Genomic DNA, 27,904 nt, shown 5'->3' with positions numbered 1-27,904 from the left:
ATGTGCAACAGTACAAGAGTCATACTTGAAGCTATAAATCTGGAAACCTTACCACCAGTGTTCAACAAACTAAGTCAAGTCATGTTTTGCTCTCCAACATTTTAAGTCATCCCCTTCCTACCGTGACATATGTCGCTGATGATGACCATCGTCTCTGAATTAATTAGTTTGGCTTAATTTTCCGTAATCATCAGGCTAAAAAAAATTGACTGCGGTTGTCTCATTGACGTAGATTATCGCTTACCATTTGGCCTCGACTCAAAGACCATGTATTGCTGCTATAATAACTCATCAGAAACCCGTACAAAACAGCAAAACACGATCATCTCATTAGTTCAATCATATAAGTATTTGACATCCATTGGTGCCGGTCGCGTAAGCGTTATGTGTTTTTTTTTCGTCTGAAAAAACTTGTGTTCAAATTTGGAAAGAATTGTCTGATATATTCAGAATAATAATAGATATAATGAAATTCTCTGATAGAGAAAAGTCTTCTGCTCTTTTGTAATGAATTGCTAAAAATCATGAATAATTACAAACCATAGACGTACTTTTAATTCTAAGCAGTAAATTAAGAAAACAATAATTATATCGCATATATAAAACAGTAATTGCCCATGATTGCATCAATTGTGTGACTTTTAAATTTTTGTTACTATTTCGTTGAAATTTTACAACTTATTAAAAAAACATAAACAGTTTCCAATAATTTCATTTCACACCAGGACTATATTATATTATATATTAGTTTATTTCCCCAAAAATGTGTTGTACAAATTTGGATCTAAATATCACAGTTATCTTACATTTCATATCCATACGAAATATATTTCTAAAAAAAGGAACGTTAAAAAGATTGCCCCCCCCCCCTCCCTCCTTCTGCTGCTCTAAAGTAATAGCCATTTTGCAAACGTTTGACCCGGATTTCGTTTAAACTGAACAATTTATGTAAATATTGATTTACTGTATATATTAAAAAGTAATACATAAATTGCTTTCAAATACATAGTTGGCAAAAAGATCTTTACCCCCTCCCCCCCCCCCCCCCCTTTTCCAACAAGTTTGCATTTTCTGTTTCATATGACCAACTGTTGAATCAAACTATCCGCTATGAAATTTGCACTTGTTTGGAAAACTACCAATTTGATTTATTTTTACATAATTAATTGCACTACATGCACATAAACTAATAGTTAATTTCAGTTATATTTATGTAATAACATTTTGATATACAGCATTGTTTACAATTGCATAATATTATTATGTCTTAACTTGACGTTGTTTACGTAATCCAATGTATGAATAGAAACACAAACAACTATTTTCATAGTTTGAAATTAGGAATCCATGCCAAGCTATCACATAATTCTGACTGAGTTTTAGAGTTGATAGAAATACGATATCCGTAATTTGTTTACCGTTGAACTACGTGTAAAGCCGACGACTAGTTTTTGTCCACGACTTTTTTCATTTTCGGGTGTACAAGTTTACTTGTACGTTAGGTGAACCATTATGAAAAATCCAAGTTCCGTTTGCTAAATATAAGTCAGTGCCGGACTTTGACAGTGCCTGACTTTGACAAACCTGATAAAGGTTTTTACTGAAATCGGTATCACTCGTTTATATATCTAAGGAGTTGATTAATCCAGTCAAGGAAATAGTTTGTCTAACCTTTACATTTTTGGCTCGACAAAGAAATAAGTAAGCTTAAAATGTTGTCCAGATGTGTTTAACATCGAGATAAATTCTTCTTTTACACGGAACCGAACCAATGTGTGCATTGAATAATTTCCAGTAAAAGTTCTACAGCATTGGTTTAAACGCAAAATTATCTTCAGTCTCGTCCGGTTATGTTTTGGTTGTCGCAACACTCACAAGGAATATGTGTATACCAGTTTGCATCCACCGAGTTTATAGGCTCTAAACTTTTTGTTTCTGTAGAATCTGACGTTGAAATTTTTATCACTGGTGATATTGTTTGTGGTTTTTGTCCCAGATCATTTTCAGTCTGCTGTCCATTAATATTGTTTCTTGTCCCAACATTTATATCATCTGCAAATTTCACGCTTTTAGTCTTGTGTTTTTGCTTACTTGAACGCAGTGATGATGTAAGCGGCTTTTGTCGTTGAAATGGAACTACTTCTGCTTCGGTAGTTGTTATATGTGGTGAACTTGGTTGTTCCAATAGTTCTGAAGTGGTTGGTATTGACGCAGGAGTAGAGTTTGGAGAATGACAATAACTTCCGTTCTCGTTTGGATCAACAAACTCGTGTAAATTGTATTTTATCAAAAATTCTGGGTTGGATGGTTTATGAGGATCGCTGTTGAGACGAGAGTTGCGTTCGTTCTTTTCTTTTTCCATAGAATCGGTGTTATCTGAGGTTGATATAAGTAACTTCTGTACATCAAGTAATTTCTGGACATCGTTATCATCATTGTCTAGAAAAGAATTTTGCTCGGTCTTATCATTTGCCATTAAATCTGCACGCTCCATTGTTTCCACGGGTTTTTCTTTAATTTTGTTTTCGTCAAGGACAGACATTGGTTCTGTTACGTCCCTTTCCGACACATTTTCACAATCAGTAGGATTTGTATTAATACAGTTATTTTTTAATTCTATTGCTTTAGATGATATTTCCGGTTCTTCTTTCACAAGAAGTGTACTGGTTGTTATATTTGTTCCTGCGTTTGGAGTTGCTTTGTCGTGTTCTTCACAAATACGTTCTACTCCTGATTCTACTCCTGATTCATGTTTATTGCTATTTTCAACATTTTCTGTGATATCTGGTATCAGTTCTTCGGTTGTTTCCTTTAAATCCTTAAACATAAAAGGATTTGAATTATTTTGCTCGTTTGCATCATATTCAGGTATGATATAATTTCTCGCAAACATCTCTAAGGAGCTTAGTGTACTTTCATTCGAAATGTCATGCTCATAAGTGTTTGGTTCCATCATAGTCGAAGATGAGACCTCTGTCACTGGCAAAGAAATAGTTCCAACATTTTGTATTTCACAATATGTATTTGATTCAGAGTTCCATTCTTCAGTAACAAGAGGCTTATATTGTTCATTTCGTTGTTGCGGTTGGTTAGTATTTTGTTCAGTATGAATAAATGGAGATATGTTTTCTGATTGTGAAATGTTATATGTATTTTGACATTGCGGTTGTAGTACAGAAGTACAGACTTGAAATTCTGTTGGTTGTTCAGGTTCACATGATAATGTGGATGAAAATGATAATTCACTGTTTTCTGAATGATTCTGTGTCATGTCAGAATTTTCACTCGTGCAATGTTCTTCAGATAGAATTTGTTGCTGTATCAACGGACTACTTTCTTGAGATGAGGAATTCTGTTCGGATGTATATTGTTGTGATGGATCATTTTCATTTGCCCCATTTTGATTAGGCAATGTTGATGACGTTACTATATCTCTTCCAAAGCTGTTCACATATCTTGGTATTTCTTCGTCACCGAAACAATTTTCCATGGAAACTGTTGCATGTTGTTCTTTTTTCTCTAAGTCCACATAGTGCTCAGCACTATTCACATTGTCTTCATTTCCTATTTCACTGACATTTAAAGAATAAAAGTTAGGTCTCATGACAAGGGTTGTTGCCTCGAACTTTGAACTTGCCATGTCGTAGTTGCCGACCTCTATTTCTTCAATGTCATTTCCAGGCAAGTTTTCACTTCTTAAAGAAATAGTCTTATTCATTTGTTTATCTTCGTCTAAACTTTTAAATCTATAAAGGTTGATATTCGTCGGTTCAGTATCGTATATGTGACTATCTCTCCCGTCAAGGCAATCTTGGTCGGTAACATCCACATTGTCGATTGGTAGCTGCTCTGTTGTAAGTGCCGACTTTTCTCCAACTTGGTTGCAAGTTTGTTCCTGTAATAATGGTTTATTCTTCCCAAAACTGTCGGAATGTACTAATGCAGTGACGACAGAAAACGACCCATCACAAGATTTAGCTCCAAAAGTAGTTTCTAAGTTAGCATTATCATTACCCTTTTCGTTCGGTGCATCTCTCGACATATCGTCTTCGTAGCTCGGCGGTCGAGAATCGTTTTGAAAATTAAAGAACATATTGTCGGTTGGTGGAATATTCATGGGTTGAATGGTTTCAGTAATACTTGGTGGCTTTTTAAATTTGCCACAAATGTCATTACACGTGTGTTTTTCAAACCATTTGTGAATATCGTACTTATGAGTTAACATGTCTGGGGTTAACAATAGATATATTCCATCATCTGTTTTGTTGCCTTGAAATGCATTCAACATGTTTTCACCATTGCTTTCTGAATATGAAAAATGAGAAAACGCATCTAAAACTCTATCGTTTTTGAAAGGCTTTAGATCTCGCACAACTTCTTCCAGTAACACAATTTCAAACTTCAACAACTGTCTGAAATATCTTGGCTTTAGTTTTAGACAGACTTTGTCCCAACTGGTGTGTCTATGGAGTGGTGCTAGATATTGGTCCACGATTTCTATTCGAGCAGCAAGCGTTTGGTCTGTAAATGCGGTTGCTACTTGATGTGCATAGCGATTTTGATCCAGTTCTCCCTGCCAGTATCTTTCTGTCCCTGGTCTATATCGCCTAGCTTTGACGACACCTACTTCCGGTTTTTCAAATTCATTACAGATTATTGCAGCCTTGTATACCAATTTTGTAGGGGTATATACTTGTGGATACAATCCAAAGCAGGAATTTACTGGTTGTTTATCACGTACACTGTTCGTTGATTTCCTTGTCCACTGTATCACATCCCATTTACCCATTTTCTGAAATAAAAGAATTAAATAATTTGAGTCAATTTGTCCAAGCTTGCACTTATATTCTGAACATTCAGTTCCTGTCGTGTCTCAAGTTTTAGGAAACACAGCATAGAAAGATGTTGACAATGCATGTAAATGTGATAAAATTGGGGCGATTCATTTATTGAATAACGAATAAATGAATTAACTTTTCTGAATCGAAATACGGCTGATTTGTTAAGTGAAGCGAAATATTATAACATAAGAACACCTAAAAAGATAGGTGATATAATCAGGGGTTAGTATATATAGAAAGTGTACTTTTGATATTTACCTACATGTTAATGACTCATACAGGTTGTTCAAAATATTAGTCTTATAACAGGGCGATAAAACTATGCATGTCAAAGTGCACATGTAAGATGTGTAAATATATATTTGTATAATTACCACAATTCGTGCTCTTGTTAACTATTTGTCATTATTAGGTAGACCATTGTACATTTGGGTTTATGTTAACTGATATACACAGTCAGTTAATAAAAGTGGAAAGGAAGTACAAAAATGAAATTTGATAGAATAAAAACTTGATATATTCTAGAATAAGATCTTTGACAGTAAGACAGCATGTAGTAAATGAACTTGTTTGAAGAGAATATGGTCACACGTCCGGCCATTAATATATAAGTTCATATGTTCAGGCATATAACCCGCTCATGACCTTTGGTGCAAAGAAGGAGACGTTTACCCTTTCGACCTACCCGGTCTCTCTCCCTTTGAAATTCATGCAATTCGCCTAGTTTTTGTTTGTTGCTGACTTAATTTGTTAACTGCTGTTGCCTAAATCTGAGAACAAAATATATTTGTTGTAAAGTCTTTTTTATATATTACTACTGATAATCATTATATCTCTTCAGAAATAATTTAAGAAGAAAAGTTACCAATAGCAAACGATATAAAGTACAATAGTGTCTGTCCTCACTCGCTTGTTATACAGACATGTTCGTGTTTTCTTTGTGACAGACTGAGGTCGTACTAAGTCGCCAAACCATCAGTATAAGTTGACTTTGTGTTAAAACAAAACTGACTATTTCGATGACAGTACTCAATAATCGAAATTTGAAATTAACTCTAAACTTTGGTGATAGTACATTTTAAGTTACTAAGATATAGACATTGCACAGTGGTATATGATTATTTTATCACACTACTAAGAACTGTTTTACCAGGATCAATAGCAATTTTTGGTTTCTATTGACATTGAAGTTATTTATTATTTGATATATTTCGTTTGTATTACGAGACACCCTAATCTGATAACGAAATAACAGCCTTCTGTAAACCAGTTAATAAACTAATACGAAGAACATGTAAGAAAAATCAATTAATGCAGTGGTCATTTTGTACTATTCTGGTCAAATTCTTGGACTTTTCACGGGTCACCTGTGCCCAATCAAAAATAGTGATTGTCCCCATATAATATATAAGATACTGTTGTATTCGCACTTTATACATTTGTTTATAAGAAGATGCGGAATGATTGCCAATAAGACAACTATCCACTAAAGAACGATTATAAACACATGTATGATTGGCCTTCAACAATAAGTGAAATCTATACTGTAAAGTCGACTGCAAAAAAACCTTATAACGGACGGTATGGTATTAAAGCACTCTAAAATATATAAAAAAAGAAGATGTGATATGATTGCCAATGAGTCAAATCTTCACAAGAGATCAAATGACAAAAAAAATAACATGAACTATGGGTCACAGTACGGATTAAACACTAATCAAAGCCCGTACTGCATAGTCAGCTATAGAAGACCCCGAAATGACAAATATAAAACAATTCAAACGAGAAATCTAACAGCTAATTTATTTACAAAAAACAAACGAAAAACAAATATGTAACACAGCAACAAACGACAACCATTTAAATTAAGGCTCCTGACTTAAGTTGGACAGGCACAAACTTACAAAATGTGACGGTGTTAAATATATTAGTAGGCACCGAACCCTCCCCTAATCATGTGGCAGCGGTGCAACAGAACAATACAAGAACTGCATAAAACAATAAACAAACAACGCATATGATCAACAGCAACAAACAACAACCACTCATTTATAGGCTTCTGGTGTCGGACAGACAAATATAGAATGTGGCGGGCCAAACATGTCAGCGGGCGCCAAACCCTCCCCTTAATCTGAGACAGTGGTGTAATACAAACAAATCAGTTGAAAAGGCTTAACTCATTAAATGGATACAAATAGAAATAACAAAACACAGAGTGGCCGGGTACTTGTATATCCTTTTTAAGGTGATTATTTTGTTACTCTGTTTACTTTTGCTCTGCTTTTGAATTAAACAGGTCTATTAATTTGTTTCCTTATTGAACTTTGTATAGAAACAGCTCATCGAATATTTCAAAGGATCAAAGAATTTGTTTAAAACATGCATAGATCGATCGAATTAAAATATTTCAAATAAATATCTGGTGTTGATCTGAATCAGAATTCGAGCACATGTTGCTTAATTTTGTTGAAGCGTCATTCAGTACTTTTTCACTTGAAAGTAAGCCTGTTTAACCTTTCACTAAACTTTAAAAGTGAAAAATATTTTTATAATAAAGCTTAAGTTTTCTCTTCAAATAATGTGAAGGCAAATGTCGAGCAAGCAAATTCAATATTTTAAGATTCAATATACATACTAATACCAAGATGCATATGGATAAAAACAGATTTAAAATGACTTACACTTCAATAATATTTATTACCGAAATAGTATAACAAATGTCAACCAGTTTATTGAAATGAAAACATTTGCATAGTTTATTATCAAATTTATAACAGTTAAACAGAGCTTTTGTATACATTGTACTTCACAAATGCAGGGCTTGTTACCATTTGCGTACAATTTGTTTTTCAATTTGGGTCTGTTTTTTTTCTAAACCTGCAATGTTCTTGGATACATTTCGGAAAGTTATTATTCAAAATGACCTTGAAACATATATTATTACAACGCCTTTGGCTGATGGATATAAGGGGTGATATAAGATCTTAAAGGAATATAAAAATGAAAATTGTGTTAAATGTGATGAAAAATTTCATTTTGCTTTCGGCAAAACGATATAGTCTTTGTTTAATAGTTTGTAGACGTCATATTTTACCGTCACATATGTTATAATCACGGATTTGTTTGTATCCGGGGAACATGTCTAGAAAAGAAGAAATGTGTTATGTGACAACTAATTCATTGAAATTTTTTAGTTGACATCAAAACTAAAACAAATAACAACTGCACAAGTATACCAAAAAGAGTTGCTGTTTTCATTAAAGCGATAAACAGAATCTAAAAGTTTTTATCAAACTTGAAAATTAAAAAAATGAAAGTGGGATAGCGAGGGGAAAGACAAGAACAGTTTTAGCTTCACATGTATGAAAGTTGTAGGTTTCGTTTTTTTCTCTTCAAAATGGAACCTTTGATGAACGAGTCTGTTAACTAGGTATATAGGCCCCGGACTTAGTCTCGGTCGACGGACAAGCCCCATTACAGTTCTTAATTAAAAACGTGACATATTATAAAAGTGTATGTATAAGCATTTTCTTCATGAATTTCACCTTCAATATGTTTATTGATATACTTTACCGATTCAGTCCAAACTGTGCACTAAAATATATGCATAAACAGAGATTTATAGACAACTTCAACGAAACTGTAATTCATTGTTTATGAATGTTCGTATCGTAGCTTTTTTTCGCCCAGGTTCTAGTAATTTGTATTTTCATTCTGTGAATTATTTAGTTTTATGAATATTTGTTTATTTTTCAAAATATTTCGTTTGATGCATACATAAGTGGGCAGACACGTGTGACTCTCAATTACGATCGAGTTCGTAATATTTTGGAACAGAAAAACTATAACTAAAAATGAAGAACTCAAACAAGTATAAATACTTGGGCTTAAGTCAGGGAAATAGGGCGATTGTTTTAATTCTTAACTTGTTCTTGCTGACATATTAACTGTTGTTTATACCAATATATAAATGTAATATATGACAGGTTTAAATCATAACAGATATAGGACTACGACGTTTGCTTTTCGAACATTGTGATATTATGTATAAAGTACATAGATCTACATAGTATTGATGGTCCTAAACTGTGTCAGTGAAAATAATAACAATTGCTTCAGGCTAAAATAATGGAATATTCCCCTTTTATTGTTTTGACCAGAAATAATATGTCTCTATTTTTACATAGTTATTACTTTATATAGACATCTGAGTGGTACCGATTTGTACCTATGACAAATATGACATAGGTCATTTGTTCTACTGTATAATTTGTAATAGCAATGTGATCTCTTTGTTGAAAATATGTATTTGCAAACTGATGTGTTTTTAAATATTTATTTTAAGAAATAACTCTATATTTATTGCTTCATGCGGATCGAAGCGGGGACATGGACCCCCCTTTCTTGTGGGAAAAAAATGGTTGATTATAGAGGTTATCACTGAAGAATGACTGGGCTGCCCCCTCCCTCCCTTACAATTAGTTCTGGATCCGCCACTGTCCAGCTTTGACTTCAAAGAGTAATATTTCTTTCAAAGATTTGTAATTTCCATGATGTCCTGATTGTTTTAATGTATGTATACGTTTAGGTAGCCATTCCCTTTCAAGATTATGTAATATATTTCCATTAATTGTATAAAAACTGCAACTTGAAAAAAACCGGACATCCTAAACCTGTCAGAATTAAATTTTATGAATAATCATATTATGCAGTTTATGATGTCAAAGTCATCGATAAAACCTCCAGAATAAAACACTGTAATTCGCATTTATGCATTGTTTAAAGAACCTATTATAAATATTGTAGCAGTTGCTAGAATGTGGAAAAAAATAAAACTGGGAATGGAAATGGACAATGTGTCAATGAGACAATAACTCGACCAAAAAGCAGAAAACAGTCCAATGCTACCAATACATGTCTTCAACACAACGATTAAACCCCTGCACCCCTAAAAATAAATTAAAAAACCCACAACAAACAGGAAACAGAACAAATCATACCAAAACTTTGGAAAAAAAGGAATGTATATGTCCCGGACCATATCAGTATTTGGACCATACGCGTATGGTCATGACCATATGCGTATACTCAGATGGTCCGACCATACGCGTATGGTCGGACCATATGAGTATAATACTCGTTTGGTTATTAACGGGCCGGACCATATGAGTATTTGGACCATATAGGTATATATATTTTTTTTAATTACATTATAAAAGTTTCAATAATACAAAAACCTTATCTAAAACAAAATGATGGTAACATGACAAGGTAATATTTTTATAATACAAATACTACGTAAAAATTAAACATTGATGCCATAGTTTTCATCGTTAATTACATTCTTACATGTAGGCTTGGGTGACATTTACTTCAATACGGTATCCGATGATAGTTTTTTTTTTTGCAATTGCAAGTCTTGGTTGTGCACGATCCTTTTCATTTACACTTTTTATTTGCGAGTGAAAAGCTAGCCTTTTTGTAGCTCTGCGTACAGTGACACCGAGGTCGTGGGCCGTTCCAATATGTCTACGGTGTTTTTCAAAAGAAGCTCTAGATCTCAAATATCATAACATGACTGCAATACATTATATTCACAAACCACTTAAATAAACTATGTTACTTTCCAGTACTTCATAAATGTTGTTCAGTTCATTAACAGTGGCGGATCCAGAAATTTTCATAAGTGGGGGCCCACTAACTGACCTAAGAGGCGGCCCGCTCCAGTCACGCTTCAGTGATTCCCTATATAAGCAACCAATTTTTTTCCAAAAAAGGGGGCCCCCTAAATCCGCCTCTGATTAAGATATTTTTAAAAGTTATTTTTTCGAAATATTGCCATTCACTCGCAATAACAAATCGATATTGACCATCGGTAATGACCATAAGTATAAAATGTGTTTATTATAGTTTTGACAAGTAAATAAAATTTACTTGGTGATACTTCTAATTTTTATTTAGCTTATCTTTTTATTATAATATAATAATAAAATTACCTATATGATAGCGTCTTTTTGATATGAAGAGTTTAGAAGTATTAAAAGTAAACTGTAACAGAGTGTTAATTACCCCGACCATACGCGTACGGTCGGACCATAAGCGTACGGTCGGACCATATGAGTATATACCCATATGGTCATGACCATACGCGTATGGTCCAAATACTCATATGGTCCGGAACATATACATATGAATTAAGAACAAAATAAATCACAATAAAAAAAAAAACTTGTGACTAGATTGCTCTTGTATTGTTTTCTTAAGTGAAATAAAATTCAAATCTGAAATATGAACTAACAAAGGAAAATTAAAAAGGTTGAAGTAGACACCGCAGTGTTTTAAAAAGTTGATCGAGTCCGAAACAAAGACATGCGTTTGAAACAAAAGTGTACTGCTTTCTATACAAAGCAAATTAAGGCCAACAATTGAATTTAAGAAAGGCTAAAACATATATATACTTGTTTCCTGTCCGTTCCTGACAGAAATCATTGTGAAGGTAGATAGATAATTCTTTTTAGTTTAAATATGTTCATAAACAAAAAGGAAAATGTTGACTTTAATTGTGCTTAACAAAATGTCCATTAAGTGTTCTAGGATAGGCATTGCAATTTTGTCAAAGTAGGGGGGCCATACACTCAATTGTGTTTGGTATTGGCATAAAACCTGTTTTAACAACAAATAATGCAAATTGACGAGCCTAACAAACACGAACGTCAATATTTAAAGGGTTATTAAAGTTTAATATATTTTGATTGTCTATGTTTGAAAGATGCCATTTAATTAATATATCCATTTAGATTCTGAATAGCATTATCTCCGGATTTGACACAGGTCAACAGAGATACTTGCCCGTGAAGGCAAATGTGACGGTTATTACATTATTTGTGATATGTATTATTTATTTGAAGACCATAAAAGATACACACAAACTTTATTGGTCTTATAACATGGCCTACTTGGTGTGTATGAAATATTTGTCACTGGCTTTCAGTAATCTCTAATTCTTGGATTTTCTCGAAATTTTAAATGATGTTGAGAAAATCACATATACTAGGATAATTCCAAACTTTCTTTCTAATGTTTTTTTCTTAGACTAATACACATTAACAGTCCCTGTACAAACCGTATATTTTTCATAGCCTTTTACAAAGTTTGTTGATAATAAATTACTGGTAAACGTTTCTTACAAATTGGAAAGAAAATAACAATACACGTTTCAAACAATTAGAATTGAAAATAGGGAAATTTCTTGTATATAAAAATATGTTTACATACAAAGGTGTGGTGGTTTAAATCTTAACAAAACATTAAACGATTAACAAATAAAATCTTTCTGTAAAGATTAATTCTAAAATAAAACAGTATAACATATTAAATATCAATTGGTCATTTAAAATATTAGAAACAAAAATAAAGAAAGTATTCAAATAAAGTTTAAATACATACCACCAACGTAAAATACTGTAAACCATTCAAGTTATAAACGTGTAACTTTTACGGTATAGACCACTAACACATACATCTACCTTCCCTTTGGTTATAAAAACTTGTGTATGTTAGAAGCGATCAACCTTTGAACTTAATCTTCAAAGCATATATTCGCTGTTTATACGGTTCATAAATTTATAAAACTTATAACTTACCTATACTAAACATAGATATGGAAATATCTATTGATTTTGGTGACCTATTTGACATATATGAAATAATCTTTAATGAAATAATCTATTAGATTACGTCAGGATTTTAACCGCAGGTCAAAAACACCTATAATGTATGTCTAGATCTTTCGTGTATAGGTAAAATAAATTGTTACATTTTGACTATGTTTTATTGGTTAAAAGGAATAAATTTCTGTTCATAAAATGTACAAATGTTTGGATGGGTTGTGATGAGTAATTTAAGTACATTTTAATATAAATTTAAGGCAATTAATAGGGATGTCAAAATTTACAATTTATTTTTCCCATCCTTTAACAAAGACAGTATGAGAACTCCATTATTATCACAAAAGATAGATCATCCAGGTTATTTTCAGTGGAATTTATAATTATGTATTGCACGCTATAGGTATAAATATCTAATTTTCGTATAAACGTTTTACATTGGAAAGCCCTCAAGGTGAATAATATGCATTAGCTGTTATCGATTTCGTAATTTTCTTATTGTTGATTTCCCTTTTCTAGTTCTAAAACGCGTGCACCAACTGAGGTTTCAATTAATTATTCTGACATTTTCCGATTAATTTGCCTCTTTGGATCTTTGTTGTTTGTTATACAGATTGTTATTTATTCACACAATTCGACTATTAAACGACAATTCACTGAACAGCCTTTTGTCTTAGGACAGGTGCATACTTGTGTATTCTATTGCAAGAACAATATATATATATTTGTAGTTTTGACATTTTATTTGTTGAAACGGAATGTGTAATTACAACGACTTATTAACTTGATGTAAAGTTTGTTTAAGATAATTTGACATGCATATCGACACCAAATATATACATTAACAGATAACCGCAGGCAAGGTAAAATACCAAACGTGCATTGAATCTGTGTGCATATGTACATATTGACAGGCTTATTAGCTTTTGGTGAATAACGGGGTAAGCATAGGGAACGATACCATTTTATCTTTTTGATAGAAAAAAATCTGCACGACTTGCAATTATTTGCGGACAAATCTAAGATATAAACTACACTAATATACGTGTGTCAGTACAAGATAAAATTCAAAATTAAATGCACCGAATTTCCTGCTTTTTCTTGATTTCTTCACCGACAAAGTTATGCAAGACAAAGAAGTAAAAAAGTGCATTTGGGGTGGTAACCATAAGTCGCAAATCTGCTCTACCAGTTTGTCGGAAATTATATTTTGAACAAGAGTGACACGCTAAAATGCATCGCCTGCTTTACTGACAATTGCTTTTATGCTGAAAGTCTTAAGAATGAAGGTTTAACTAAAAGCATTACAAAAATTTATAACATTTTTAGAAAATGTCATGGAGGAAAAAGTCAGATAAATTTTGTCATACATATATATACACCTTTCAATTTATTCATACACTAAATCAGGTACAGTCTATACAATTTATAGACTGTTCCTGGCCAAATATAGTGGACCTATTGCGTATGCTAAATTGAAAAAGACCAAAACACAAAAACTTAACATGGACCAATGAACCATGAAATTGAGGTAAAGGTAAAAGATTATACCTACCAGACAGACTAGTACACCTTACACTCATTCCATATACAAAGTATAGTTGACGTAGTGCTCAAAGGACTTATAAAAACAGTGTTTGATCAAAACACAAAAAATTAAAATTGACCAATGAACCATCTAAATTAGGTCACGGTAAAATGAAACTGCCAGACTCGAATTATACCCATAACAATCACTTCATAAACCAAATATAGTTTACATACTACTTATAGTATTTCAGAAACAGACCTTATCACCCAAATCTTTATCACTGATCCATGAAGTGAGGTCAAGGTCAGGTGAAATGTTGTTATCCTATTACTTTTTTAGTACCTTAATACATCCTGTTGGAAAGATGCGTGGTTCCGTCTTCAGTTGAATCCTCCTTCCTCGGCAGTTTCGGCGTTGTCCACTACAGCCTCCAGTGGTGCACAGTTTGGGGCGATCAAGTTCCAGCCCGAAACCACATGGCTATCCATCCCTGCCTCTACACTTTACTGCTTCCACAGCTCAGACCTTTCCCTCCATAACCACATTGATGATGTCTCTGTCTCTTTGTATAAGTTACCAATCAGCTTACTTCTTTCCCCTCCAATAATACCAAGTGCTCTCAATGTCCTCCACATATACTGCCCAACAAACCCTCTGCTTCCCACCTCCACTGGAAATAACCAAACCCTCAACCCATTGTCTCTGTATTATGCAAGTAGGTCTTGATGCTTCAATCTCTTTCTTTCGCTGGCATCTTCTATGCGTTCTTCCAAAAGTTCCAGCAGGATTGCCTGTGTTGTTGAGGCTGATCAAATGACGATGACAGGTTGCTGGTTTACTACGGAAATTTGTGGCGAAAATTGGAATTTCTGCATCAGATCAACCCACATTTGCCAATCAGTTGCTGTTCCCAGTAAACCACTTCCTTCCCCACTCTTCTTCTGTCCTTTCTCTCCTTCCTTAACAAAATTGACAAAGGTAAGGCCTTCCTTGTTCTTTCTTGGCTTCCTGATGTTTCTCTCTAGTGTGTCTGCTAATATCCCTAATACCTTGTCGTGTTGCCATGTGTACCTCCCGTCTTTCAAAGCACTCGAGCATGAAGATAGTATATGCTCCAAGTTCGCTGCCTTACTGCAAAGAACACACTATGGGTCATCTATCAATCCCCGAGTTGCTAGATTTGTTGAGCTTGGCAATACATCATATACTGACTTCAGCTTGAATTGCATCCTGTATGGCTCCATCTTCCAGATCTCATTCCATCCTAACTACAGCTGCCTTGCTCCTTCCCTGTTTAACCAGCGTCATTGTTTCTTCATAATCACTGCCTCAACCATTATACTTTCTTTTTACATTGATCGTACCTCTTTCTGTACAAGGTGGGATTTTTTCTTCCGTTTTGCTGTAGAAGTTACATCCAACCCCTGTCTTCCAACTGCAACCCTGCCAACTATCTCAGTGTGTTTTAATCGTGACTCAGTATCTTCTATTGTCTTCTTTGTCGACCACTTCCTTCCTGTTCTTATGTCTATTTTTGCTGACCGTACTTTCTCATCCCTGTTGGTTTTTTAACATCAGATGTTGTCTTACCTTGGTCACCTTGAATTCCTCAGCGATTGACTTGAGTGGTAGCTGTAACTTGCTTCCTAAACTGTATAGGCCGACGCTGCTAAACCTGCGTGGTACTCCAAGCCATCTCGTAAGTACCGTTTGAAATTCTCTCCATTCCCTCTACCGTTGTCATTGGTACAAACTACACAAGAAGTGGCCACAACAGCCGAGGCAATATCCCATGCTGGTAAATCCATGCCTTGTATTTCTCTGGTAATCCGCTCTTATCTACCTCCTTGAACCAGTCGTGCAGCTGCTGATATGTATCTTCCACATTCAACTTATCTAACAAAGTGTTGTTGACCATTATCTCAGGCATTTAACTGGCTTCTCTGAGACTGATGGAAATATCTCGTCTCCTATTTTAAACCTTTCCTCCTAAACTTTACCATTATTTATCACCAAACTTCTGGATTCGCTTGTCTTTATTTTCATTCTTGACCGTTTGACCATTCTAGCAAGCTCTTGTATTTCCCATCTGGCTTTAATCACTGTCTTTGTGCTTTTTGTCATATCATCCATGAATGACCTTCTTGGTTGTTACCGTACTCCTGACTTCATCCATGGCCCTCTGCTCTTCTTCTCTACTGACTTCACAAGTCATATTCATTACTGCTGAGAAAAGGATGGCAGATATCATGCATCCTGTCACTCTTTCCACTTTTAAACGTTGCCATGATGTTGTATAATCTCCAACTGTAAATCTTAGCTGTAGATGGTTGAAATATTCTTTTATCAGCTCTGTTATTCCGTCAGGTACATGGTATATTTCCAGCAATAACTCAACTAACTTGTGTGGTAAGGTCCCATATGCATTCGCTAAATCCAACCAGACGATTGCAAGCTCACCCTTTGAATCTTTCTCTTCTCGGATTATCTGTGATAATCAGGTGTGTGTTCCATACAGCCTGATAAACCTGGTACACCTTCATTATTATGTACTGCAAGTTCAACTTAGTTATTGCTCAGCATGTAGTTTGTCATTTGGCAAGAATAGCAAGAAATATTTTTCCTTCCACATTTTACAGTGAAATTGTTCTAAACTGTTTCACCGTCTCGGACTTCACTTCCTTTTGTGTAAAGCACCCTTCTGCCTTGTGCAAACTCTCTGCAAGTCAACCTCTTCTCCAAATGACCCTTATCAGTTTCCATAAACGTCTTATAATTCTCTGACAGTTCTTGTATACTTTATATGGTACTTCATTTGGACCTGGTGCTGATACTGCTCTTCTTTTCTTGATGACATCTACTACCCCTATCCACTTTGGTGGTAATTCATAAAAGCCTGCTCTGGGTCTTCCAGGCGTTTTAGTTGTTCTATCTCCGGTAGGTCTTCTTCCCTTTTTGTATCACTGTGCTTTTCTCTTAGATATTCTTCTACTTCCTATGTACTAGCTTTCAGTACCCTTTCTTCCCCAACAATCTTGAAAATGTAAATTAAGCTCTTGCTTTCTCTCTTTTTTCTCCTTTTCCTAGTTCTCTCTGCTCTCATTGTAATCTTGAGGTTCTTCCTGATGGTTTCCTTAAGTTCAGATAAAACTGGTTTTCATCCTCTGCAGCTTAAATATATCTTTTCTTAAGTTGTCTAAGGTCTTTCCCCAGCTTCGCTAGCTTGGATTCTCGTCTGTTCTTTTGACCCTCACGCCTCACCACCTCTTTCTCATCTGCACCAAATCTGTCCATACCAATGTTGTAAATATATGATGTGATCGATTCTATCATAGTATCTATGCTACCTGCTAATGTTGTTTTCAAAATTGCATCTACATCCTCATCAAACTGTTGCCATTACTTTTTACTTTTATTGTTGGGCCATTTCACTCTTTTTCCCCCTTTTGTTGCACTTGCTTGTGTCTGATGTTCTTTTTGGCTCTTGTGGCTGCCGGTTGTTGTTTAATTAACCCTCTTGTACCTGTTGACTCCTCTCTACTATAATGTCCTCCTCATTGTATAACATAGGGAAGCTGTGGTCACTGTGGCATGTGTGGTTTGTATCCTGAACCACCTACTCCTCCGTCTCACCAGGCTGACCTGTGCATTGTGTTATGCTCTGATTTGGATTGCATTTCATCTTTCCAATATGCATCTTCAGACCACGTTGGTTCTTGCAAACTTTTCCACCTGCCCAACATGCATACATTTCTGTTGTCCAAATTCCTATTACTATAATGATTGAGAAATTAAAATGACAAAACAAAATCAAAACTTTTTTTTCAAGCAGTTGCTGTACCATGAAAATGAGGTCAAGTACAATGAACAAATGATTGACAGAAACTTTGTAACATAAGGTACCTGCATACACGATATGTAGCATCCAGGTCTCCTACGTTTTGAAATATAAATAGGGGCATAACAAACAGAATATGCCCAAATAACATGTTTAATCATATAAGCTTACATTTGTATACTGTATTTTTTTAACTACTTACAGATGAACTTATTGGAGATTGTCATACTGGTATTATATACATATCAGTCACACTTTGATTTACCCACTAATTCAAACATTTGATCACATGTCAAATTGTTTGTGTTTATAGCTACAAACCATCTGTTTCCGGAATAACAAAATCTGGAAACAAATGAAATAATCCTGATTAAAGACCTCTAACAACTTTTTTGAGTCATCAAAATTATGCTTTCCTCAATTTTTTTTCAATTTTTCCAATTTTTTACTGCTCAAGTTTGTGAGATACAATATAAGCCAAAAACTGAATTTCACCCATTTATGTTCTATGGTCAGCAACAGTGCCCATGTTTGGTGATGGAACAAATATTTAGATATTTTTTATAATAATCGATCAGAAATAATAAAGGTAAAGTTAAAATACATTTGCCAAGTAGTTTTAGAGAAGACATTTTTTAAACACTGACAGACAGACAGACATATGACCAGGTAAGCTAAAAACTTAAAGCAGAATGCATTGAATGTGATCAGCCTGATTTGACTGCAGAGATTCAACCCTGAACACTAGGAGCAAATTTGGACAAAATATTCAAGCTTGATACTGCATGAATTTGAATTGTGATTATTTTTTACATAATATAGGTTTCTGACAAAAAAAAATCTGGTCAAAGATCTTACAAATCTATTTAACAATACTGCAATTGAAATTCTTGTTAAAACTTGTAAAAAATTTGAAATTTGAAAAATTTTGAAAAAAAAATATGAACACCTTAAAAAAATTGGAACCCTCCCCCCAATCTTTTTTAAGCCTACCCTTTGCTCAATTACCCCCAAACTCAATCCCAGTTTTCCTTTGTAGTATGGAACCTTAAAGTACAATTTAAGAGAGATCCATACACATAAACTCAAGTTATTGTTTGGAAACTAGAAAAATGCTTTTTTTTTTGCCCTTTTTGTACCTAATTCCTGCATGTATGGGGCAATTACAGCCAAACTCAATCCCAGCCTTCCTATTGTGCTATTGAACCTTGTGGTACGATGTCAGAGAGATCCACACACTAACACACAAGTTATTGTCCGGAAACTACAAAAATGCTTGATTTGGCCTGTTGTGGTACAATTTCAGACTTTTGACATTTTAACTTTTGTGCTCGTAATCTCCATTATAACCACTTACATGAACATTTCTCTTCAAACTCTTATTAATTTCACAGTTATCCTTAAAATATACTACATTTCTAAAAACTAATGGCAAAAACAACAGATTCTGAAATCCATGGAGTAAAAACAATAAAATTACTATGTTTGTCATTTAGTTCAATTTTATTTGGTAAAAATGTCATATAAATACTTTTTAAAGAGCAAGCAATAAATACATTGCAACATTTGGAAGCAAACATCTCATTCTAATAATGGCACATTACTGTCGATCTTTAATAGTAATCCTTAACTAGATGACTTGATCAAAACAATGAGGTAGTCAGTAATTATAGATAGGAAATGGAATACTTTCTACACACCACTGTTAATGCACAATTTAAACTTGTATGAAGCAGAATACATAAAAAGTACTAGAGACTAGGGTGATATTATGCATTAAAATCATGAAAAATATGTGTTGATATCTTCTTTTAAAAACTTTTTTATTTCAATGCACCAACAAAATTAGAATTGGTTAGCTTTAGGGATGTTTTCATGCCTCATTCTGTTCACATTGTTTATGATGTTTTTACTCTTATTGTATAACCTTAGGCAATTCATGAAATTCTTATGCTTGGTAACTCTTGGATTTCTTTGAGATTAACAAAAATTGGTTCCTTAAATATATATGTCATATCCTACCTTATGTTGGATTCATATTTAGAAATTTAGTTGGCAAGCAATTTAATATTCTATGAAATCTTAATTTTTTTTATCATAACAAACAAAATGAATAAATCATATATATGTATATGTTTGATAATTTCTTAATTTACTTCAATGATCACAATGTGCATTAAATATTTCTAAAATTGGTGATATGCTACACTGAAGAAATCTTTTCATTTTTGAACTACATTTTGCACTTTACAATAAAACATTCCTATCCAAATACACTGAGATCAATCTATAAAACCATTATTTTACCCATAAACTTTTTAGCCTATATATTTTTTTACTTATGAAATTTCTCAGTTCTATATTTTCAATACATTTGCTTTGGAAAGATAATAAATATTAACAAGTCATTTGTAAGCCATTCACAGTTCATACAATGTTATCTTCTGGCTTCATCACAGAATGTCAAACATCATCCTCAAGAAACATTCATTACAGCACAATCTTTCTAAAACTCATCATCCGAGTCGTCTAATCCTCTTCTCTTAAACTAAAAAAAAAAAACAGATAGGAAAAAATGAATAAGAATTGCTAAAAGATTCCTTTAACCAAGGGTTTTATTTATAGAATGGATGAGCCTATCAAAATAACAAGATTGGGATGATTTTCATTTTCATTTTTAGAAATGCTGATTTTGCGGAATTTTGTTAAATGACATCTGTATGTCTGACAAAATGTTTTGGACTGATTTCAGTTTTTGAAGATTTCCCATTTACTGAACAAAAAAGAATATATATATAAAATCATTATTTTTCAAAAGAAAAAAGAAAATGTTGTTTTTTTATGAACAGAAAAGATTAGGCAGAGGATGTGTAACCAGCAAGCTCAGGATCACCTTAAGATTAGGCAGAGGATGTGTAACCAGCAAGCTCAGGATCACCTTAAGATTAGGCAGAGGATGTGTAACCAGCAAGCTCAGGATCACCTTAGTTTACAGTTATTAACTATGCCTCTTTTTAACTTAAATTTCAATTGTTATAACTTCCTGAAAATATCTTATCTGGGGCATAATAAAAGTGCTGATTCTAGGATACATGTATATGCTTAGTTCAAGTCTAGCAGTTAGGATGGGTGTCTCATGAATATTCACTAAATTTCCTTATGATTTAGTTTAAGATAGAATTAATTTGACATACGTTTACTGTAGTTTTTTTGTTTGTTCTCTCACTGACTTTTTCTAACAATCCTTTTAACTGATCTTCACCAAGCTGAAATATTAATAGATGTGAGAAACATTATATCTGTTCTTTCATATATTGTTGATGCATAAAAATGTGCAATGTGTTAGTACAAAAACAAATTATATAGATTGTTGTATTTTTTGGTTTCCTATAATATTATTTTTTTAAATTTTATTGAGTCACTTTCTTTTTCATTTTTTGAAGACTTTTTCTTAAAATCTGTTGCAAATTCTTATTTCCTTTTTTACAATAAAATACATTCGGTGAAATTTTGTATGCATATAGAACTCTTGAACCGCATCTGAATGTAGAAAAAATAATATGTAGTCTTTGTAATGCAAAATATAACCAAGTATTTAAAAAAAAAAGGTCTATAAACACATGAAATATGATCATAAATGTAAATAATCTATATGGAAAAACAAGACAGCAAAAAATATGCATTTTTTTTCTCTTGAAACTGTGTTTTCTCTAAAACATGTCAACAGAATTTGGATTAAAAATGATATTTTATTTCTTTAATATTCATTGTCTAGCATTTTGGCAGTTTGACCTTTTGTAGATAATACTGTTTTGGTCCTTTCTTGAAGGGCAATAACTGGAAAATGGTTTATGTGACTTTTCTGAAATAAGCTGATCAGATAAACCTTGACCTGTTAAGTATTTTGTGAAGTTTAATCATACATTGTTGTTCAGATAGTTTAATGTCGACATAAACATTTTCAAACAAAAAACTAATAGCTAACATATTTTCTTTGCATGTCAAATAAGAATAAAATAAATCTTTTAAGTCTTATAAAATGAAAAAGAAATTGTAAGAAGGGAATGTTAGGTTATGACTGAACTTAAAATTGAAGTACAATAAATTCAGAAATTATTGCGAGGTTTTTATTATTGCGAAAAATGCAACAGAGTTGTAAACACATTAATCTAAACTCGCATTTAGAATCTTTTTATATGAATCAAACAGGATTTTTCACAAAATCAAAAAAGAATAAAAATCGCATTTAAGTCTAAAATGACAAAATCACAATAATCAATGCATGCAATAATTTCTGGATTTACAGTAGGAAAATTTTATGTTTGATATTATCATCTGGTAATATACGGTTATTGCATGAATATTGGGGAATATTGTCCAGAGTAGAATTTTATATTGCACGAGCTTGCGAGTGCAATATATGTACTACGAGGGACAATATTCCCCAATATTCATGCAATAACCCTTTTATTGTATAGCAATATAATATTTGAAAGTAAAACTTGGTTATAACTAAGATTTTGTCGTTGATGACGTCATGAATTTTGAAGATTTAGTGCACTAGTGCAATATTAGAATTTATTGCACGCTAACTTTTGGTTACTTTTTGTAGGAAATAATATATTGCTATGCAATAATATTGTATATAGAATACAACATGTACTGCAACCAATGGTTTAAAGTCACTGACTAGATATGAATTATTAATGTATAATTATGCTAAAACTGTAATCAAAATTATCATTATGTTAATGAAAATGTTATACTTCATACATATATTCTATATAAAATAAAAACATATTTAGTATAATTTTGCTTATTCTGCTTATTTATCGCTTGCTTTATTACATGCCACTAAAAATGAATATATGTGAATGCCTGTCCATGATGAATATTTTTTTTATTACTACAGTGAGTACTGCTAGATAGAGTTTAATGGTGACTGCCCTTGCTGGTATTGTGCCAGCATACCTTATTAAACAAACCATATTTAGTCTATATTTTTTAAAATTTAATATTATTTAGGAATGAACTGGTTTTATATTCATATTTTAGTATATCGTAAGATCCCCCTACTTTATCTATATATCTAATACTATAAAAAAAATATATAAAAAATATTGTATATATAGTAACTGCCAAGAAAGACAACATAACCTTCAAAGAAGTGTATGAAATGTAGCCATTAACATAAGCTTTGTTACAACATTTGACAAATTACTTAGCAATTGTAGTCAGAAGAACCGAAATATGTGTAGCAAAATATATGTAAGCTGACTTAATATATCTAATTTTTAGCCATGTCGGCCATCTTGGTTGGTGGGCCGGATCAAGGGACACATATTTTTAAGTAGACACTATTATTATAATGGTGGCCAAGTATGGTTAAATTTGTCTACATACTTTCAGTGGAGAAGATATTTTTTTAAAGGTTACAAAAATTTGAGAAAAAATGGTTAAAAATTAACTTAAAGGGCAATTACTCCTTAAGGGGTCAACTGACAAATTTGGTCATGATGACTTATTTGTAGATCTTACTTTGCTGAACATTATTGCTGTTTACAGTTTATCTTTATCTATAAAAATATTCAAGATAATAACCAAAAACTGCAAAATTTCCTTAAAATTACTAATTCAGGGACAGCAACCCAACAACGGGTTGTCCCATTAACCTGAAAATTTCAGGGCAGATAGAATTTGACCTGATAAACAACTCCTCATGTCAGATTTGCTCTAAATGCTTTGGTTTTTAGAGGTATAAGCCAAAATCTACATTTTACCCCTATATTCTATTTTAGCCATGGCAGCCATCTTGGTTGGTTGGCCGGGTCATCAGACACATTTTTCAAACTAGATACCCAAATGATGATTGTGGCTAAGTTTTTTTAAATTTGGCCAATTAGTTTCAGAGGAGGAGATTTTTTGTAAAGGTTAACACCCCCAGACGAGTGATGAGAAAAGCTCACTTGGCCTGAAGGCCAGGTGAGCTAAAAATATGAAAAAATATTGTATATAGTAACTGTCAAGGGAGACAACCTACATTATCCTTCAAAGAAGAATATGAATTGTAGCCATTTACATACCCTTTGACACAATATTTTAAAAATTCCTTATCAATTGTAGTCAGAAAAAACGAAATATGTGTATCAAAATATGTAAGCTGACTTAATATATCTATATACATATATATATGTAATTTTGAAAGCCAATACATAGTGGGACCATTGTGGTGTTGAGTTAGAGCTTTAGGTTATTAAAGTATTTGTAGATAAAACATGTTAATCTAGGATATTTACTTCAGTAGAAATTGCAAGAAAGTATGAACTTATCATCTTAGAAGTATTGCAGTGTAGTTCTCACGACAAAAAAAATAACAACATTGATATGGGAACTTTTGAATAGTTTTTAAACAAACTATATCAACATTTTGCTGGATATGATGTACATGTATATCCTATAAAATATGATTTCTTATAAAGTAAACATATTCCAGAAGCAGACTTGTGTTTGAAGATTCATTGGATGCCTTCTGCTGTTTTCTGCTCTTTTGTCAGGTTGTTGTCTCTTTGACACATTCTCCAATTCTATATTACCAATTATATCGTATGTGTTCTTTTGTTTGTTTCAATTCCTATTTAACACATACCTTATTTACATCATATGTGTTCTTTTATTTGCCTAATACCTTTATAACACATACCTTATTTACACTGTATGTGTTCTTTTGTTTGTTTCAATACCTTTATAACACATACATGTACTTTATTTACATTGTATGTGTTCTTCTTTTGTTTGTTTCAAGACGTATACCTATTTAACACATACCTTATTTTGTATCTGACCACTTTGAGCCATCTGCATTAACATGCCTTCTATCATCTTGGCTTTTTCAGGTTTTGCTAAAGAAATTGTGTTTACTGCAAGTAAAGAGTATAATCACATGAAAATGAAATATTAGACAATAAATGACAGATTTAATGAAAGATGAATACATGTACATTATAAATATCCAAAGTTAAAAGTCACCTATAGTTGTTAACTTATATATCTGATTATCACTTGATCTCTGGTGGATAATTGTCTCATTAGCAATCATACATTTTGTGTACAACATCTTCTAATTTTTAAAATCAAACACTTCAATAAATGTTTAATTATAAAGTTTCCACCTGAACAAATTAGGACATTGAAGCAATAACTAAAAAATATACTTTGACCTGTAACTGTCACTTTAATTTAAACAAATCTTGAAAGACTACACAATAATTTTTAGGTTGCATGTATTCTAATGTTTTATTAGTCCATGCATTGTTGTTAATTTCTGTGTCATTTTGGTCTCTTGTAGAGAGTTGTCTCATTGGCAATCATACCATATCTACATTTTTCACATGTACCCTATGACTTTTGTTCTAAATGGCGGTAGCTTTAGAGGAGAAAATATTATCTTAAGTTAAGGTACAACAACAGGTGCCTTCACAAGTGGGCCTTATTGGAACAAGTAAGCTCAAATGATAAAACAAAGTTTACATCTAGCTCTAGCAGACTGATCCAGTACTTGGCTGAGGATGCCATTTTTCATATCACTCATCTGTCTTTGTCTTTCAGCTTGCTCCTCTGGACTTGGCATATTCTGTCCTCCTCCTCCCTAAAAAATGTTTTGAATATTGTACAGTACTTTTAATAGACATAAAAAAGTAAAACTAAATCAAAAGGATTATACAATCAATATAAACTTTTTTTTAAATCTGAATAACAAACAGAACTTTCTACTTTTAATAAAATTGAGAATGGAGCCATGTTAACACTTATTTTGTTGTCTAGTGACTTTTTCCTGTCTAATTTAAAATGCATTGTAATGTTTTGCCACCCAAAATTTTGTTACACAAGGAACTTGCATACAGGAAATATAAACATTCGAAATAATAGCTTTTATTATCAATTACACCACTTTTTTACATTAATAATGAACACATGCTTTTAGGTCCATTGCATAGTGTTTTGGGGTTTTGTTATTTTTGCAGGTCATTTCTTGGATTTGATGTACATTGTACCCTATCCTTTTAAGAATATCTAACACCTACACAATGTAAATCATCAGAGATTTTTATGGAGCTAAAATATATATATGCCAGTTGACTGACATGTTTTCTACATTGTGTTTATATAAGCTTCAAGCTTTAAACAAAATAAAGAATGCATACAAGTCAACTTGCATACAATATGGCTATTTTCATAACATTTGGTTGAGTCACTTTTGGCAAACTTGAGTTTGACAATGTTTGAGAATTGAAACCCATTTGGGGACATATGAATTTACTGAAAGACACACAAATGGCCCATACAAAGGTAGAATTTAATGAGAATCTGTCCTGCTTGAACAATTGGCGTCATACAACAATCACTTTTTCATTGTGGTGTCAGACATCTTGTATTATCATGACATCAAAAGCTTACGGAAACCTGTGTAATGTCCAGTAATAACGGACAAATAGCGATAAGGTGTATATCTTATGTTTTTTTTTTTTACTATTTGCAAACAATAATATAAGGACCTACATGTAAGAGCTACGGTTCTGCAGCTAGTGAAGTAGTGTACTGAAATAACTATCTACATAATGAAGGGTGCAGAAATTTTTAACTTGCTCCTGAAGTAGTGTAGAGAAATAACTGTCTAGGGTGCTGAATTAACTATGACCCGATTTGACAAGCAGCCGAATCGACTATACCGGGTACGATTTGACCAGAGTCCGATTTAACCAGGTGCCGAAGTGACTAGAAAAATTAAATTACATATATCCTACCGTAGTCTAAAATCGTTCATCTTGTCAGTTCGTTAGGTATTTGTGTTTGAACTTAACACACGGGGAAACTCCGCATTGACGTCACTACGCTACTTCCGGCGTAGAAAAACAATGTAGAATACGTTTTTTCTGCACTTTTGAATAAAACAACATTTCTGAAGGTAAGTTTTCATTGTTGTTTTCAATTATTGCTAAAAAATGCCAAATTTCTAATGCTCGTTTCAATCCCGACTTCCGAATGTCTAAAAACATTCTAGAACTTCACAAAATCCCACTTCCGGCCTCCATTGCTTTGTGTACATTCCATTCAGCGTCATCAATCTTGTGGCAGGCAATACAGGTCAAGCAAATCGTATTTTTAGGAATTTTAAAATGACATGCTCCTTACGTCTTTCGCGATTTTCCCGCGAAAAAAGCCTAACCAAAATGAAAGGAAAACTAATTGAAAAAACGATGCCCATGCCATAATTTTGTACAGGAATATAGAGTAGGTTAATGAAAAATAATTTACATTTATTTTTCATAGAATTTTCTTTTTATTCATTATAAAAAGATCGATATTCTGACCATCATGACTGTAGATAAATATTCATACAGAATTCCATTGATGTCAAAAGGGATGGCAAAAAAAGAGTTTTCCTGTTGAATAAAACCCAAAATTATTGCAAACTATTTTGAAGCAATATCCCACAAAGAAATAACGCAATTGCCGTAGACTGAAAAACCCCCTAATTGACAGTAGAGCAATTTGATTGGGTAGAACGAATTGACATCACGTGATTTTGACGCCATTGAAATTTAAATGTAAACAAACAAGGTCAGAAGGTTCAGTATGGGACAGCATCGTACATTTAGTTACTGACAAATAATTATGAGTTACCAAGCTTGACAATGCATGGTAATAAAAAATGAAAGCTAAGTGTACAGAAAAAATAAGAAAAAAATAGCCCTAGGATAACGACTTATCATTACACCTGGATATCATACGACATAAGCCATAACACGTTTGTCAGAATCATAAATTCATAGTTCATTCATTGTGATTACCCCTTGAAGTTCTGCCATTCTTCTGGCCCTTATGGCATCCAATTCATCATCAGCCATTTCGTAATGTTCTTTAAACAAATTTATAAGATCTTATAAGGTGAGAAAAATGTGTTTGATTCAGAATCTGAGAATGACAACGGAATTTTTATTCTCTAGATTGTTCGTAAAGAACACAGATT

The 27,904-nt window shown here is 32.9% G+C and overlaps 2 protein-coding genes across 3 annotated transcripts; both read right to left on the bottom strand.

The window, feature by feature from the left end:
* Nucleotides 1-537: 537 nt before the first annotated feature.
* Nucleotides 538-12,568, bottom strand: LOC143078782 (uncharacterized). 2 transcript variants are annotated; one of them, XM_076253749.1, is made up of 2 exons: nucleotides 12,485-12,568; nucleotides 538-4,792 (listed from the first exon to the last, which is right to left on the bottom strand). In XM_076253749.1, the coding sequence occupies exon 2, from the start codon at nucleotides 4,787-4,789 to the stop codon at nucleotides 1,835-1,837; it is 2,955 nt and encodes a 984-aa protein (XP_076109864.1). In that variant the 5' UTR covers nucleotides 4,790-4,792; nucleotides 12,485-12,568; the 3' UTR covers nucleotides 538-1,834. The 2 variants fall into 2 exon arrangements, with proteins under 2 accessions (XP_076109864.1, XP_076109862.1); XM_076253747.1 differs by lacking the exon at nucleotides 12,485-12,568 and adding an exon at nucleotides 12,288-12,442.
* Nucleotides 12,569-20,004: 7,436 nt separating this feature from the next.
* On the bottom strand, nucleotides 20,005-27,904 carry LOC143078785 (programmed cell death protein 5-like). Its single transcript, XM_076253752.1, has 5 exons — nucleotides 27,726-27,904; nucleotides 25,405-25,522; nucleotides 24,703-24,794; nucleotides 21,072-21,143; nucleotides 20,005-20,425 (listed from the first exon to the last, which is right to left on the bottom strand). Exons 1-5 carry the CDS (start codon nucleotides 27,780-27,782, stop codon nucleotides 20,384-20,386), a joined length of 381 nt encoding a protein of 126 aa, XP_076109867.1. The 5' UTR covers nucleotides 27,783-27,904; the 3' UTR covers nucleotides 20,005-20,383.

Source organism: Mytilus galloprovincialis, chromosome 6 (assembly GCF_965363235.1).
Source record: "Mytilus galloprovincialis chromosome 6, xbMytGall1.hap1.1, whole genome shotgun sequence".
Classification (NCBI taxonomy): domain Eukaryota; kingdom Metazoa; phylum Mollusca; class Bivalvia; order Mytilida; family Mytilidae; genus Mytilus; species Mytilus galloprovincialis.
The sequence above is the reverse complement of the archived record's forward strand: the minus strand, read 5'-3'. Positions and strand labels throughout refer to the sequence as shown.